Source organism: Saccopteryx bilineata, chromosome 1, assembly GCF_036850765.1.
Source record: "Saccopteryx bilineata isolate mSacBil1 chromosome 1, mSacBil1_pri_phased_curated, whole genome shotgun sequence".
NCBI lineage: Eukaryota > Metazoa > Chordata > Mammalia > Chiroptera > Emballonuridae > Saccopteryx > Saccopteryx bilineata.
Genome location: NC_089490.1, coordinates 149633070 through 149648930, shown reverse-complemented (window position 1 = coordinate 149648930; position 15861 = coordinate 149633070). Strand labels below are relative to the sequence as shown.

Here is a 15861-nt window from a genome sequence, read left to right as displayed (position 1 = left end):
CTGTATGGTCATGGTCAGCATAACTGTATTTGAACCTGGATCTATCTGGTTCCAAGTGCATGTCCTTAATCACCATTCAGTCATTTGAGAAATATTTACAGAGCACCAACTGCCTCTGGCCCTATTCTAGGCCCTGGCAGTCACAGCACTGAACGAAACAGGAAGAAAAAATCTGCCCTCATTGACCAGACATTCTAATAAAAGAGAAAATAAGCTAATTAGTGTATATCATAGCCAGGGGATAGAAAGTGTGGGGAAGAAATTTAAAACAGGATATGAGCCCTGGCCGGTTGGCCTGGCGTGCAGGAGTCCCAGGTTCGATTCCCGGCCAGGGCACACAGGAGAAGCGCCCAACTGCTTCTCCACCCCTCCCTCTCTCTTTCCTCTCTGTCTGTCTCTTCCCCTCCCGCAGCCGAGGCTCCATTGGAGCAAAGATGGTCTGGGCGCTGAGGATGGCTCTGTGGCCTCTGCCTCAGGCGCTAGAGTGGCTCTGGATGCAGCAGAGCAACGCCCCAGAGGGGCAGAGCATCGCCCCCTGGTGGGTGTGCCGGGTGGATCCCGGTCGGGTGCATGCGGGAGTCTGTCTGACTGCCTCCCCGTTCCCAGCTTTGGAAAAATGAAAAATAAATAAATAAATAAATAAATAAATAAATAAATAAATAAATAAAACAGGATATGAAGGACAGTGAGTGATGGAGGAGCTACTTTCAACTTTGATGAAGTGGTGACATTTGAGCCAAGTGACAGAGGAAATCATGTGGTTCTCTAGGCAGAAGGAACAAACGGTGCGAAGGCCCTGAAGCAGGAGCATTCCTGGTGTGTTTGGTGCATGGAGGAGATGAGGGTAGGGAGGTGACGCCACACATCACACAGGGCATTGTGGGCCGCAGTGAAGACTTTGGCTTTTATTTAAACCATGACAGTCTATTAAAGGCCTTGAGAAGTCTCGTTGTAAAGAAACCTAATCTAACTTGTGTTTAACCCAGCATTTTTCTTATTTGACCACAGAAATCTGAGTTTTAAAAGTATCTTGCCTGTTAGCAAAACACTCTTCCCAAAGGATAAGAGTAGGATAATAATTGATACTAGCTGTGTCCTAAGTGCTTGATAGAGGAAAAAGTCCTTCTGGTCTGGTGTAGTAGACAAGCCTTTCCATTCTGATGGGGGAGCTGGCCACTCCCTGTAGGTCCTCAAAGCAATACCTGGGGTTTTTTTTACGTGAGAAGAGGAGATAATGAGACAGACTCCCGCATGCGCCCCAGCTGGGGTCTACCTGGCAACCCCCATCTGGGGCCAATGCTCGAATCAACTGAGCTGTCCTCAACACTTGGGCCAATGCTTGAACCAGTCAAGCCACTAACTATGGGAAGGAAAGAGGGAGAGAAGGGGGAAGTAGAGGGGGAGAGAAGCAAATGGTTGTTGGCTTCTCTTGTGTGCCCTGACCAGGGATCGAATCCAGGACGTCCGCATGCGAGGCTGATGCTCTATCCACTGAGCAACCAGCCAGGGCCTCAAAGTGATACCCTTGTATGATGGAAGAGTTAGTACGCTAAGTGCCTACGAGGCATGATTTCTTGAACATTCCACAATAATCTGATTTGTTTGCATAAAGTACTATTATTTACATTTTTTAGGTGGTGAAGTTAAGGCTTAGAATGGCTACATCCCTGGTTCAAGGTCTCACAACCAGGAAGGGGCAGAGGCCCTGGGGCATTCTAATGAAAGCCCAATGTCTAGAGCAGGGGTCCCCAAACTTTTTACACAGGGACCAGTTCACTGTCCCTCAGACCATTGGAGGGCCGCCACATACAGTGCTCCTCTCACTAACCACCAATGAAAGAGGTGCCTCTTTCGGAAGTGCGGTGGCCGGATAAATGGCCTCAGGGGGCCGCATGTGGCCCGAGGGCCATAGTTTGGGGATGCCTGGAGCCTCGCTGACCCTTCCTCCTCAGCCCCACCTTGTCCTTGCCCCGGCTGCCCCGAGGCACATCTGGGGTTGGGTTAAGGGTAGCAGGATAGGGGTTGTGGACCACAGCCATTCTTCAAATGGCCCAAGAGAGGGAAGGTTGCAGAGACCTACGCCATCTGTCTTCACCTGGCTCCCAGGTTCTTCTGAGGCTCTGAGGTTTTCTGGCTTCAGTATATCTTGGGATCAGCTTTGGACCTTAGTTCCCTCAACTGGAAGATGGGGGTGATGAGGCCGGTGCTGCCTTGCGATCTGATCTGTGCTCCTGCCCCCAGGGACTCCTAAGGGAGGAACGCCAATCTTCCATTATTGTCTACCTGGACCACTACTGTTGGCTCTGCCCTGGTCCCACCTGCTCCTGCCCCCACTGCCCCTCCAGTCTGTTCTCCCCACAGCAGCAAGAGGCCATCCCTTCTCTACTCACAGCCCTCTGTGGCTCCCGCCTCAATTGGAGAAAAAGCCAGTCGTCTTTAAAGCCCTTCAGGCCCTGAACAACTGCCCTCACCTCCACCCCACTCTCCTTTGTCTCCCCCCACCCCACCCCCGACTCACTGAGCTCTTGCCACACCAGCCTCAGCACTGCTCCTGCTTCAGAGCCTTTGCATGGTCCCTTTCCTCTGCCCCAAATGCCCTGGGCTGGCCCCTCTCAGCATCACTCAGCTCAGACACCTTCCTCCCTAACCACCCACTGTCCACTTTCATTCCCATCCATCCCTTCTCCCTGATGACAGTCCTCTATTGCATTTATTGATTGCTTCTTTGAGGCATCTCCCCTAAAACCATCACCGCCTTGAGGCCAAAAGATCACAGCCTCTTGGTCATTCACTGCAGCCACACGGCTAGCCAACAGAGCCAGCGACTCTCAGGCAAGGATGCCAAACAAGTAATTCTGCTTCTCGTTTCAGTTTGCCCCAATGGCAGATGATGAAAGTCCTGTATCGTCCTCCGCAGAAGAGTAGCCATGATGGGGAGACAGAGACACCTCCTCTTAGGCGCCAATCAGCCCCAGAGTGAACCGTTCCTCCTCCCTTGTTCCTCGTCCCTGGTCCTCTCTGGCCAGCCCCACACCCACCAAGGCCTAAGTCTCAAAGGCAAGTGGGTTTTTCTTCTGCTTCCCAGGGGGAGCCCCCAACAGTGACAAGACTCCAGCTTAAAGCGGGTTCTCCCCCACCCCCGTACTCCAGTTCAAAGCAGCCACAGTGCAGACCAAAGCTACGTTCTCATAGAAATTGGCACCAGTGGCTGGTGCTCGGGCGTGGGTTTATGAAGAACACTGAGAACAATCTACTGGCAGCGATGACTGGAGGAGAAGGAGAGGAAAAAATACTGTATTTTTGAATCATCGTCGGGGGCGGGGGATATTTGTTGCCCGATTTGAAAGTCACTGGAATTGCATATTTTCATTTTAATCCTGAATGTCATTTTGCACGGGTGGCATCTGGAGTGGCTTAACTCCCCCCTACCCCCCCACACATTTAATTGTCTGGTATGTAATAGTGTTTATGCCCCCCCCCTCCCTCCAGACATCTCTTCACAAAATGGATTCTGTCCTTGTCACCTGGAGTAGGAAATTTAGTCCTTTCTTCTGCTTTCTCACTGCCTCTGCCAAGTGTCACCCCCATTCAAGTACGGGGAGGGGCGATGGCTCAAGACCCAGCAGCTGAGATGTGTAAGTAGTTCAAGAAGTTGCCCCGAAATCTGAACCCTTCCTATATGGAGGCCCCAGCAAATATTAATTTTCCTAGAAAATCCTTCAGACCTAGAGACACAGGAAATGAATCTTGTTCCCAGAGCGGCTGCTGAGTCCTTGGGCTTAGAACCGGGGTTACTGGTTGTCCTGATCCTCCCCAGACTCCAGAATTTCTCTCTTCAAAGGAAAGAAAATAGGCCGTGTACTTGTTGGCAGAGCATGGGGCCGGCTCCAGAAACCCCATGTGTGCTCGATTAAAAGTTGGCTGCCCCCGGAGGGCTCCCAGCACAAACCTAAAGAGGCAGGGCTTTGCTGAAAACCAAACAAGGGGGGCCAGCTGGGTTTTTTTTTTAACCTACAGGCTTTCCGGAGCTGCCTGGAACAAAGCCTGCTGGAAATGGGGCTCGCCAGACACTCACAGTTTCCTTAATGGCCTGTTTTGTCCCCAGAATCTCAACATAGTATTCTTTCCTGTTCTTTCCTTTTGTTAACCAAAAAAGGAAAGGGGCTAGGTTCCGATCCTCCACAAGTGCCTTTGTGACAAGAGAATAAGACCCCTAGCTACTGGGTGTCCCGCCTTCCTTGTCCAGTTCTGGGCCAGGCTGCCAGGGTTGACCACAGGGGGAGAGAGCAGGCCCTCTGCTCACAGGGCCATTCAACAGAGTGAAGGGCTGGCTTTCCTCTGACAGAAGTGGCTTTCTTGGCTTGATGGAATCTGGCTTGCTTTGATTTGGATCGAAGGGATCAAAAGAGCTTGGATGGTCAAAGGAGAGAGGCAGCCCAGACAGAGCGAGAGAGAGAGAGAGAGAGAGAGTGTTTGTGTGTGTAAGTTGGAGAAAAAACAAAACCAAAGCTGCGTGAGGGTGACCACTGGTATCCGATGGAAGGCTGCAGCTTCGGGCAGCTCTGAGAAGTGGTAGAGTTATGTGCCCGTATATCCTGGCCCAGAGCCAGGCTCTGTGTTTATTTTAAGCTTCTAGAAGCAGCTCATTGACCCCTGCACACACACACCTCAGTACATCCATATTTGTCCCTGTGTCCCCCTCTCTCTGGTACCCACTGGGCTTGGCGTGTAGGCTGCAGGGGCCCAGCCTTTGTCCCCATTCTCTTCTCATGTGTATTCATGACCTTTAACTTTACTTTCCAACCACGGTACGTCCATAAAGACAGTATTACATTTAAATGAAGTATTCCTTTTTGTAATCATTTTTTAGGCAGTAAAGGAATTTAATAAAGCTACTTTATGATAATGTCAACATCTGTCTGATCTTTGTTTCAGTATAGTCCTCTTTAAGCTTTAAAATCGGTACCTTTTTTAGAATTTACTTTTTTTTTTACAGAGACAGAGAGAGAATCAGAGAGAGGGACAGACAGACAGTAAGGGAGAGAGATGAGAAGCATCAATTCTTCATTGCAGCTCCTTAGTTGTTCAGTGATTGCTTTTTCATCTGTGCCTTGACTAGGGGGCTGCAGCAGAGCTAGTGACCCTTTGCTCAAGCCAGCGACCTTGGAGTCATGTATATGATCCCATGTTCAAGCTAGAGACCCCTCACTCAAGCTGGTGAGCCTGTGCTCAAGCCGGCAACCTCGGGGTTTTGAACCTGGGTTGTCCACGTCCCAACCCAACATTCTAACAACTGCGCCACCACCTGATCAGGCTAGAATTTACTTATTTTGAACAGTGTTCAAAGCTGTGTTCAAAGAAAAGTGACAAGACTATTATAATAAAGTCTCTTATGCTCTATCCTAGCCCAGTCCCATAATGTAACCACTAGCCACATATGGCTGTTTCCATTTAAATGTAAGTTAATTATAATTAACTTGTGCCTGGTATAATTAATATGGGGCTGGTGGCTATTGGGCTCCAGAGAGAGAAAAGCATTGCCTTTGTGCCAGAAAGTTCTAACCCAGCTATAGTGCAGACCTTAAAATCTTTACATACTGCTTTTTCCTTGTGACAAATAATTTATAGCAATTGTAAAAGGCAAAATTCAAACAATACAGAAATGGTTGGCATAGTAGAGGGTGCCATGGTCCCATTTAAACACCCTCCACTGTCAACCACTTGAGAGTATCTCTTTTTTTTTTTTTTTTTTTTTTTTACAGAGACAGTGAGTCAGAGAGAGGGATAGACAGGGAAGGACAGACAGAAACGGAGAGAGATGAGAAGCAACAATCATTAGTTTTTCATTGCGCGTTGCAACACCTTAGTTGTTTATTGATTGCTTTCTCATATGTGCCTTGACCATGGGCCTTCAGCAGACCGAGTAACCCCTTGCTGGAGCCAGCGACCTTGGGTTCAAGCTGGTGGGCTTTTGCTCAAACCAGATGAGCCTGCGCTCAAGCTGGCGACCTCGGGGTCTCGAACCTGGAACCTCTGCATCCCAGTCTGATGCTCTATCTACTGCGCCACCACCTGGTCAGGCGAGAGTATCTCTTGCCAAACTTTTTTCTAATATGTTGGATCTTTCTTAAAATGTTTTGCTGTTTTATTTTTTTAGATATAATAAACATACATTTTGTGCATTAGTCATGTAAAAAATGTACAGCTCCATGGTTTTTCACAAACTGAACATCCTCATGTCTCTAGCGTAGGACAGGAACTGGAGCATCCTGGGCTGGCCCCCTGTCCCCAGGCCCCTTCCTCTCTCTCCATCCAAAGGTGATTGATGACTCATGATTGCTGCTCCCCTGACTTCTCATTTCCTCTGTTTTACCTCTGGATTGTTCAACCAGATGATGGGTGGCTTGCAGAGGTTTTAGGAAGTCACAGGAGTTTATGCAAAGTTGTGCATTTCTGAGCAGAAAGTCTATTACACTTGTCAGTTTCTCAGAGAGGTTTGTGAGCCAAGAAGGGGCCTTTGGAAAAAAAAAATTATTATTATTTTTATTTTTACAGAGACAGAGAGAGTCATAGATAGGGACAGACAGACCAGAACGTAGAGAGATGAGAAGCATCAATCATCAGTTTTTCATTGCAACATCTTACTTGTTCATTGATTGCTTTCTCATATGTGCTTTGACCGGGGGGCTACAGCAGACCGAGTAACCCCTTGCTCAAGCCAGCAACCTTGGGTCCAAGCTGGTGAGCCTTGCTCAAACCAGATGAGCCTGCGCTCAAGCTAGTGACCTCGGGATCTTGAACCTGGGTCCTCCGCATTCTAGTCCGATGTTCTATCCACTGCGCCAGGTGGAAAAAAAAGTTTTTTTTAAATAGATTGTATTTATTGATTTTTAAAGAGAGAGAGAGAGAGAGAGACTGACCAGGTGGTGGCACAGTGGATAGAGCGTTGGACTGGGATGCGGAAGACCCAGGTTCGAGACCCTGAGGTCGCCAGCTTGAGCGCGGGCTCATCTGGTTTGAGCAAAATCCCACCAGCTTGAACCCGAGGTTGCTGGCTCCAGCAAGGGGTTACTCGGTCTGCTGAAGGCCTGCGGTCAAGGCACATATGAGAGAGCAATCAATGAATAACTAAAGTGTTGCAACGCGCAATGAAAAACTAATGATTGATGCTTCTCATCTCTCTCCGTTCCTGTCTGTCTGTCCCTGTCTATCCCTCTCTCTGACTCACTCTCTGTCTCTATAAAATAATAATAATAATAATAATAAAATAGAGAGAGAGAGAGAGAGAGAGAGAAAGGGGGGTGGGGAGGAGTAGGAAGTATCAACTTCCATATGTGCCTTGACTGGGCAAGCCGAGCATTACAGTTTGAATGGTTTACCCACTGCGCCACCACAGGTCAAGCCGAAATTTTTTTTTTTTTTTTTTTTTATTTATTTATTTTTACAGAGGCAGAGATAGACAGGGACAGACAGACAGGAACGGAGAGAGATGAGAAGCATCAATCATCAGTTTCTCGTTGCGCGTTGCGACTTCTTAGTTGTTCATTGATTGCTTTCTCACATGTGCCTTGACCGCGGGCCTTCAGCAGACCGAGTAACCCCCTGCTGGAGCCAGCGACCTTGGGTCCAAGCTGGTGAGCTCTTTGCTCAAGCCATATGAGCCCGCGCTCAAGCTGGCCACCTCGGGGTCTCGAACCTGGGTCCTTCCGCATCCCAGTCCGACGCTCTATCCACTGCGCCACCACCTGGTCAGGCAAGCCGAAATTTTTTTTAAAAAATTGTTTTTCATAAGTAATTGCCTGGGACCATTTTGTCCTCTTTGTTAATTTTGTTCAGCTAATGCTTAATAATCCATTCCCGGCCACTATCCAATTTTTTTTCACTATCCAATTTCTTTTAATTGTAAAATATACATGACATTTACCATCTAAACCATTTTTTAAGTGTCCAGTTTGGTAGCATTAAGTACACTCACATTGCTGTGCATCATCACCACCATGTCTTTGTCTTCCCAAAATGAAACTGTCCCAATTAAACTCTTCATTCCCCACCTCCAGCTTCTGGCACCATTCTTTCTGTCTCTGAATTTGCCTACTCTAGGGACCAAAGAGTATTTGTCCTTTGTGTCTGGCTTACTTCACTTAGTATTTTATCCTTAAGATTCATTCATGTGGCATGTGGTAGAATTTCCTTCCGTTTTAAGACTGAATAAATAGTCCATAGTCTATACCACATTTTGTTTCTCCATTCAGCCAACAATGCACATTGGGGTTGTTTCTACCTTTTTTGTTTACTGTCAGTAATGCTGGGTATACAGATATCTCTTCAACTTCCAGCTTTCAATTTGGGGAGTATATACCTAGAAGTGGAATTGCTAGGTGATATATTTCTTTTTAAGTTTTTGAGGAACCATATATTGTTTTACATATTGGCTGTACCATTTTATATTCCCACCAACAATGCACAAGGGCTCCAACTTCTCCACGTCCTTGCTAACACTTGTTATTTTCTGGGTTTTTTTTTTAAATTTTTTAATAGTAGCCATCCTACTGGTTGTGAAGTGGTTCTAGCTTTGCTTTTTGGAAGGGAGGTGAGTGACCCTTTTTATTTTTTCTTTTTGTATTTTTCTGAAGTTGGAAACGGGGAGGCAGTCAGACTCCCACATGCGCCCGACCAGGATCCACCCGGCATGCTCACCAGGGGGCGATGCTCTGCCCATCTGGGGCGTTGCTCTGTTGCAACCAGAGCCACTCTAGGGCCTGAGGTGGAGGCCATAGAGCCATCCTCAGTGCCTGGGCCAACTTTGCTCCAATGGAGCCTCGGCTGTGGGAGGGGAAGAGAGAGAGAGGAAGGAGAGGGGGAGGGGTGGAGAAGCAGATGGGCGCTTATCCTGTGTGCCCTGGTCGGGAATCGAACCCGGGACTCCTGCATGCCAGGCCAACGCTCTACCACTGAGCAAACCGGCCAAGGCCGAGTGACCCTTTTTGACTGGAGCATTTATATCCATCAGGCTATGGTTGTGCAATCTTGAATAGCTTATCTCTTATATACCCACCCCCAACTGATAAGGGAGCTATCATTAGCCCATGGCTTAGAAAGAATTAAAACTTGCCAAGGTCACTTGGCAGAGCTAGAAACTGAACCCAAGGTCTTATCTCCTCTTTAGTTCACTGTGCTTTATTAAGTAATCCACCCCACTGCCTTTACGCAAGAAGGTAAGCCCCAGTCACCAAGGGCACACAGCTGATTGTGACAGAACAATGTCAGCATCCAATGCTCAGCCATTAGGAGAGTGAGCAACACTGGCCTTGAGTGCTAACTCTGGGGACCAGGCTCTGTGCCCAGACACCAGTATTTCTGCAGGATACAAGTCAAGTGTCATGACTTCTACATCTTTTAGCTGGTCCATGAGACAAAGGCTAGGAGCTTCTTTTTGTTGGAATCCATGGGAGTCTGAAAGACCAGAGTAACAGGCTTTAACAGGCTTTATTGAAAGGAAGAAAAGAACCCTGCCGGGCACTTCTCCCAGGAGAAGAGCATACCAGTTACAGACTAGGGGCGAGTTACATGGTGTTTGGGAGAGCCTGAGGGGATACTGAGGCAAAAGTCCTGGTGTGTCCGGAGTGCTCCTCCTTGGGGGGCTTGCCAGCTTCTTGGAATTCCTCTGTCTCAGGGGCGATGTAAACAAGAAATTAGATCAGAGCCCTGGCTGGTTGGCTCAGTGGTAGAGCGTCAGCCTGGCGTGCAGGAGTCCTGGGTTCAATTCCCGGCCAGGGGACACAGGAGTCCAGTAAGGGTGAGGTCTGAGAGATAAGCGGAACATCATGAGGGCATTTTGGAATTCATGGATCTATCATTTCTCAACTGTGTGGTTACATATAAAAGAAAGGCAGTTATTAATTTTATAATAAACGGTGAGGCGTGATGAGGAGAAAAAACTGGAAAATTATTGCTTCTGGAGAGAACTCAAGAAGGGAACCTTGCCAAGCCAAGTCCTTCATCCAGTTAAGGAGGTCATCAATTTCCATGCTGTAAGGTCTGAACCAGGCAATGTTTCTGAAAACCTGAGTGAAGAAGTAAAAAAATTTTGCGAGGTAATAATTGTGCATTGCTTGCTGCGAGTGCCGAGTGGACAGAGTGACATGGGATTACATCGTCTCCTGGATGAGCCTCATGAGATGTGCTGGTCTGGTTCCTCTCAAATGGGAGGACATATGGAGATTTTTAGAGACAGGGAACCTGTTGGTGTAAGTTCTTAGAAGGACTGAATATGTGTGGTTGAAAAGGAAGGGGGTTTGGAGAACATTCAGGAGGGAACTTCTCAGGGTGAGGGGCAGCTTCTTCCTGCTGTCATCCCTACCTATTTAATATTTCCCTCGTGAAGTTCTCCTTGGGGTATTGGGGAATAGGAGTGTAGGAGCATTTGATTGTAGGTAATCCTACAGATTTCTCTCATCCGGGCCTGTAGGAACTTGATAAAGAAGGGGGCAAGTATTTGGAGATCAGGAATAAAGAGATAAGGAGGATTGTATAGTGGGGGGGTGGGGGGGTGGGGAGGGTGAAAGTTCTTCCATGGTAAAGTTGGAGATATTCTTTCCTGGCAGCCCTGGAGAGAGCAGTTAGCTTGAGCTAAAAGAAATGTTTCATATCCATTTGTAGGCTCTTCTTCAGCCAAGAAGACCCAGCGATCTTGTCCCTTTACTATGTGAAGGGTAAAAAGACTGAGAAGCGTTAAGAGGTGAATGCTATTCATTCTCCTAGTTCTTCAGGGATATGGGAGAGGTTTAGGGTTAGGGGGCCTGTAGGCGTTGAAAGATAGGATTTAGGAGGTTTGCTGATATAGGGTTTCAGATTTTTCTGTTTCGGAAGGGCAGGTTTCAGGGTTGGTGTGTAGCGTTAGGTAGATTTTTCCAATTTTCTGATTGGCGAAGGTCTGCATACGGTTCTGTAAGAAACTAGTGAACAAACGTAAGAGGCAGGGTCCAAAAGTTAGAAAAATAAATAGGAGAGTGAGTGGACTAATGAAAGGCAATAGTCAAGACACCCAGTTTGTGTAAAACCAGATTTCATGTTTACAAATTTGCTGGGCTTCAGAGAAAGAGAGAGTAGGAATAAGACAGGGAAGTGGCCAGTCCCCCTGCCCCTAGACCTACTTCTGTAGAGATTCCTAAAGCAACAAGAAGAGGGATTACCTGTATAACTCGTTTGGTCCTTAGATTGACGGGTACTGTACTAGGAATTGAAAGAGGCTCATGGGGTGGGATTAGGTTGATATTTGGGGTGAGATAGATTAGGGTACAGGTTTTTGTCCAATTAGTCAGGAGACACATGTAGGTGTTGGTCTCACATGAGTAGAAAGCCCCTGATTGGCTGATACAGGATGAGAGGTGAATAGAGAATAGAAGGACAAGGGGTCGGTTTCATTTCTCTGTTTCTGAGCTCCAGCTGGTCCAGGTGGAGGAAAGAGTCGCCCTTAGCAGCAGTGGGAGTTGTCAGAATTATGGTGTGTGGACCTGTCTATGTGAAAGTTAGTCCTTGAGTGATGTACTGCTGAAAATACCTCTTGGACAGTCTCTGAACAGTTTGCTGAGTGATCTGTAAATCCTGCAAGTACTTAGGGAAAGGGTGGTTACATTTCTACACTTTGCAGTTAGAGTTTAAGTTCTAGTGACCACTCCTTCTAGCTGGAATTAGCAGCAGCAGGTCCCAGCCTATAATAGGCATGGGGCATTGAGATAAGAGGACTAAAGGAGATACTATACTAAAATATACTATACTATATTAAATAAAGCAACAAAATCAGACTGTCAATACCCACAGTAGAGATCTTCGAGGGATAAATAAAACTTAAATATTCAGGCAAGGCCCTTGTGTTTACAAGAAATGAGATCAGTTTATCTGCTACTTGGAAAAAATACCTTAGGCTTGTGAACGATGCCCTTGGGGCCTTCAGTGGCAATTTGCAGTAAGCTGGGCAAGGTCAGGTCACAGGTAGCTGGAGCAGGGCTAGAAGAGACTGAACCCTCCCTCCATGGAGCAAGGGGGCAGCTTACCTTCTCGTGTCCCTCTTTCCACAGCAGAGGTGTGTCCCTTGATGGGGCCGGGAAGCCTGGCAGGCTTCAGTTCAATGACCTTTTCTCCACTCTGGAGCAGGGCCCTGATGGAATCCTATTAAGCCCTTTACGGCACTGGAGCCTTTAAGAATGCATGCCAAAAGCTGGTATTTCCTGACTTCTTTTGGGCCTTATTTGCCTTTCCTGTTACTTCCTTGGTCATAATAGACCTTAAAAGCCATGCTCAGAAGATCTCACTGAGGGGTTTGACTAAGAGAGCAAAATTGGGAATTTAGTGTTTAAAGAAGCCTATTAGACTGAGGAGAGAAAGGATTTAATATGTGGTGGTAGGTGGTTGGAGACTGCGGAGGGTCTGAGTTCAATCTAGGGTGAGACTTCAGGTGGTGGGGGTTAAGGCGATGCCCAAATAGACTACGGACTGAGAATGAAGTTGAGCCTTAGCAGAGAAGATGCGATATCCCTTTATAGTGAGGAAGTTAAGAGGGGTGGCGGTGTGTCTCCTTGAGGCAGGCAAGGAGGGGCTGCAGAGGAGTAGATTATTTACATATTATAGGGGAGTACTGGTTTTGAGATTGTATGCTGCTAAATCCTGAGCTAGTGCCTGCCGAAACAGGTGTGGGCTGTTTTTGATCCCCTGGGGTAAGACAGTCCACGTAAATTGCTGGGCTGTATTAGTGTCCGGATAAAGGTAAACAGAAAGTAAAAGTCAGGGTGTAAAAGAATGGTAAAAAAGGCATTCTTGAGGTCTAAGACCTGTAGAGATTAGGGACTACTGGATGGAGGGGAATTACAGCCTCATTGATTAGATGTAAGTCTTGTACGAGGCGATAAGCCCCTGAAGGTTTTCGAACAGGAAGGATGGGGGTATTGCAGGAAGAGTCCATGGGGATGAGTAAACCTGGTTTAAGAGGTGGGTAATTATTGGTTTAAGACCTTAGAAACAGACACAGTTACACATTAAACAAAGACTTTACATAAAAGTTATGAATTAAGGAATTTAAATGAGCGCGCTTTACTTGTTTCAATTCAAATTATACTAGAGATATTTTCTCACAAACAGAGACAAGACGGATTACTTACTCACATAGCTTAATATACAATTCTGCTTTTTTAAGATTTTTGAAATGGCAGGGAGTTGCCAGCATAAAAGGGAGGAAGGGAGAAAGCAGACAGATGGACAGTGTGAACAGCTGTATGGAAAGAAAGAGAGTCAGAATCTGCAGGAGGAGGGGGAGGTTAAAGTGCTAGAGCTCTGAGGAGAGGGGAGAGGACGAGGGGGAGAAGGGCATAGCTGTAGCGGAAGCTGGTGGGGAGAGCGAAATGGGTAAAATACAGCCAAAGCCAGTGGGGAGGGGTCTAAGAAGAGAGACAGGCACCGCAGCAGAAGACACAACTTTTAAGGATGGAGGAGGGATTTAAGAACACAGTGGAGAAGGGAGGGGCCCCTGGCCAGCAGGGGAGGAGAAAGAGAGTTGAGGGTCCGCGGAGAACAGATTAGGAGTGGAGGTTTCTCTGGCCAAAAATGGCCTGCGTGTAGAACAAACAGTACAGAAATTAAGGACAGGAGAGAAGGGAGAAGAAAAGGCCTGCATACATAAGGAATCTCTGATGTCCTCCCGTCTGGTGGCTGGTGGCAGAAGTTGTAAAGATCTCTTAAGATATTGTAATCAAGGGTTCCATTCTCTGGCCAGTGGGAGTCGTCTAATTTATATTGAGGCCAGGCTGTATTACTAAGGAAGATGAGTTTTTTTGGTTTGAGGTCAGGCCAAGTTTGGCGAGATTTTTGAGGACACAGCTGAGGGGAGTCTGGCCGGACAGTTTGGACTGAGAGGAGCCCACAGTAGAGGAGACTGGTGAGATAGAAAGAGAGTCTCAGACAAGAGGTCATCACCCCAAGGCTGAGATCCCGGGTGTAGGAGAGGGGCCTGGCTAGGCGCACCTAGACTTTCGTAGAAGTCCATAAAGGAGTAGAGGCAGACCACTCATACGTAGATATGGGGTCTGAAGTAAAAACTGTCCGACCAGGAAGAGGTGGTTTATTTTTGTTTTGTTTTTCATTTTTCCAAAGCTGGAAACAGGGAGGCAGTCAGACAGACTCCCGCATGCGCCCAACTGGGATCCACCCGGCATGCCCACCAGGGGGCAATGCTCTGCCCCTCTGGGGCATCGCTCTGTTGCATCCAGAGCCATTCTAGCACCTGAGGCAGAGGCCACAGAGCCATCCTCAGTGCCCGGGTCATCTTTACTCCAATGGAGCCTCGGCTGCGGGAGGGGAAGAGAGAGACAGAGAGGAAGGAGAGGGGGAGGGGTGGAGAAGCAGATGGGTGCCTCTCCTGTGTGCCCTGGGTGGGAATCGAACCCGGGACTCCTGCACGCCAGGCCGACGCTCTACCGCTGAGCCAACCGGCCAGGGCCCAGGAAGGGGTGTTTTTAGAGAGAAATTTGGAGGCTAACCGGGGAAGGGGAGGGAGAAAGTCCTTACCTTTCTGTTCCAGCAGGGGTTCAGGACAGGGTTAGACTGCTGGCCAATCGACCTACAATTACATGTCCAAACAGAATCAGGGAGTAAGCCCAGGACGAGCTGCCGCTGCCCATTGTTTTTCTGGTTGTAAGTTTGGATGGCAAAGAGGGATCGTCCAGGCAGTTAGTACCCTGTCCCAGGTTTCGGCATCAAATGTTGGAATCTGTGGGAGTCCGAAAGACCAGAGTAACAGGCTTTATTGAAAGGATTCGGAACCCTGCCAGTCACTTCTCCCGGGGAGAAGAGCATACCAGTTACAGACTAGGGGCAAGTTACATAATGTTTGGGAGAGGCTGAGGGGATACTGAGGGAAAAGTCCTGGTATGTCTGGAGTGCTCCTCCTTGGGGGGCTTGCCAGCTTCTTGGAATTCCTCTGTCTCAGGGGCAATAGTCCAGTAAGGGTGAGGTCTAACAGATAAGCAGAACATCAAGAGGGCAGTTTGGAATTCACGTATCTATCACTTTTATTTATTTACTTAATTTTAGTGAGAGAAGAAAGGAGGGAGGGAGAGAGAGACAGAGACAGGAACCTTGAGCTGATCCTGTATGTGCCCTGAATGGGGGTCAAATCAGTAACCTCTGCTTCAGGACAATGCTCTAACCAACAGAGCTATCTGGCCAGGACGAGCTTTTTTTCTTTTTCTTCCATTTTATTGATTTTAGAGAAAGAGTGCGAGAGAGAAACATCGATTTGTTGTTCCACTTATTTATGCATTCACTGCTTGATTCCTGTATGTGCCCTGAGCAGGACCAAAACCTGCAACCTTGCCATGTTGGAACCATGCTCTACTAAGCTACCACGCCAGGGCTTGATCATACGACCTAAAGTCACCTCCCTCCCCCACCCCAAATCTTGCGACAATCCTATGACCCTGCTTTATTGCCTTCATAGCAGGTTCTCCTTCTAAAATCCTGTTCAAGGTAACCCAACTACAAGAATAAGTGGCAAAGCTGGGATTATAGACTCCATCTTATTATGCAGTCCCTTACAGAATCACGCATACTGCAGAACCTCAGCTCCACTAGAAGTTTACCGCTTTGCCCACGGAAACCTGCCCTTCCTGCAGCAGGAGCTCCACCTAAAAAAACAAACAGCTTTAACCTATTGCAGCGGCTTTCCAGCCTGCGCAAGCGCATCAGGCAGAAATCACGGAGGCAATCCCCCTCCCCCTCCGCTGATTGGTCACTGTTGATGACTGATGGAGGATCCCAGCGCAGGCGTATTAGGCCAAGTCACAAGGGGCCGTCCCCCATTTGCTAGTGACT

General features: G+C 47.7%; 1 protein-coding gene and 1 long non-coding RNA gene across 6 annotated transcripts in view; one reads left to right on the top strand and one right to left on the bottom strand.

Moving 5' to 3' along the window:
• The window catches only part of KANK2 (KN motif and ankyrin repeat domains 2), a 28804-nt gene extending 23892 nt beyond the window's left edge, over positions 1–4912 (top strand). For all 4 annotated transcript variants that reach the window (XM_066273725.1, XM_066273708.1, XM_066273722.1 and 1 more), the window contains one exon: positions 2872–4912. In XM_066273725.1, the coding sequence (XP_066129822.1) occupies positions 2872–2925 (54 nt within the window). In that variant the 3' untranslated portion in view covers positions 2926–4912. The remainder of the gene's footprint in view (positions 1–2871) is intronic.
• Positions 4913–9467: 4555 nt separating this feature from the next.
• LOC136320180 (uncharacterized) lies at positions 9468–15672 on the bottom strand. Of its 2 annotated transcripts, none has more exons than XR_010728273.1 (3): positions 15586–15672; positions 14557–14758; positions 9468–10064 (listed from the first exon to the last, which is right to left on the bottom strand). It is a non-coding gene; the product is annotated as an uncharacterized lncRNA (long non-coding RNA). The 2 variants fall into 2 exon arrangements; XR_010728272.1 differs by having other exon boundaries at positions 9468–9803.
• Positions 15673–15861: the final 189 nt, after the last annotated feature.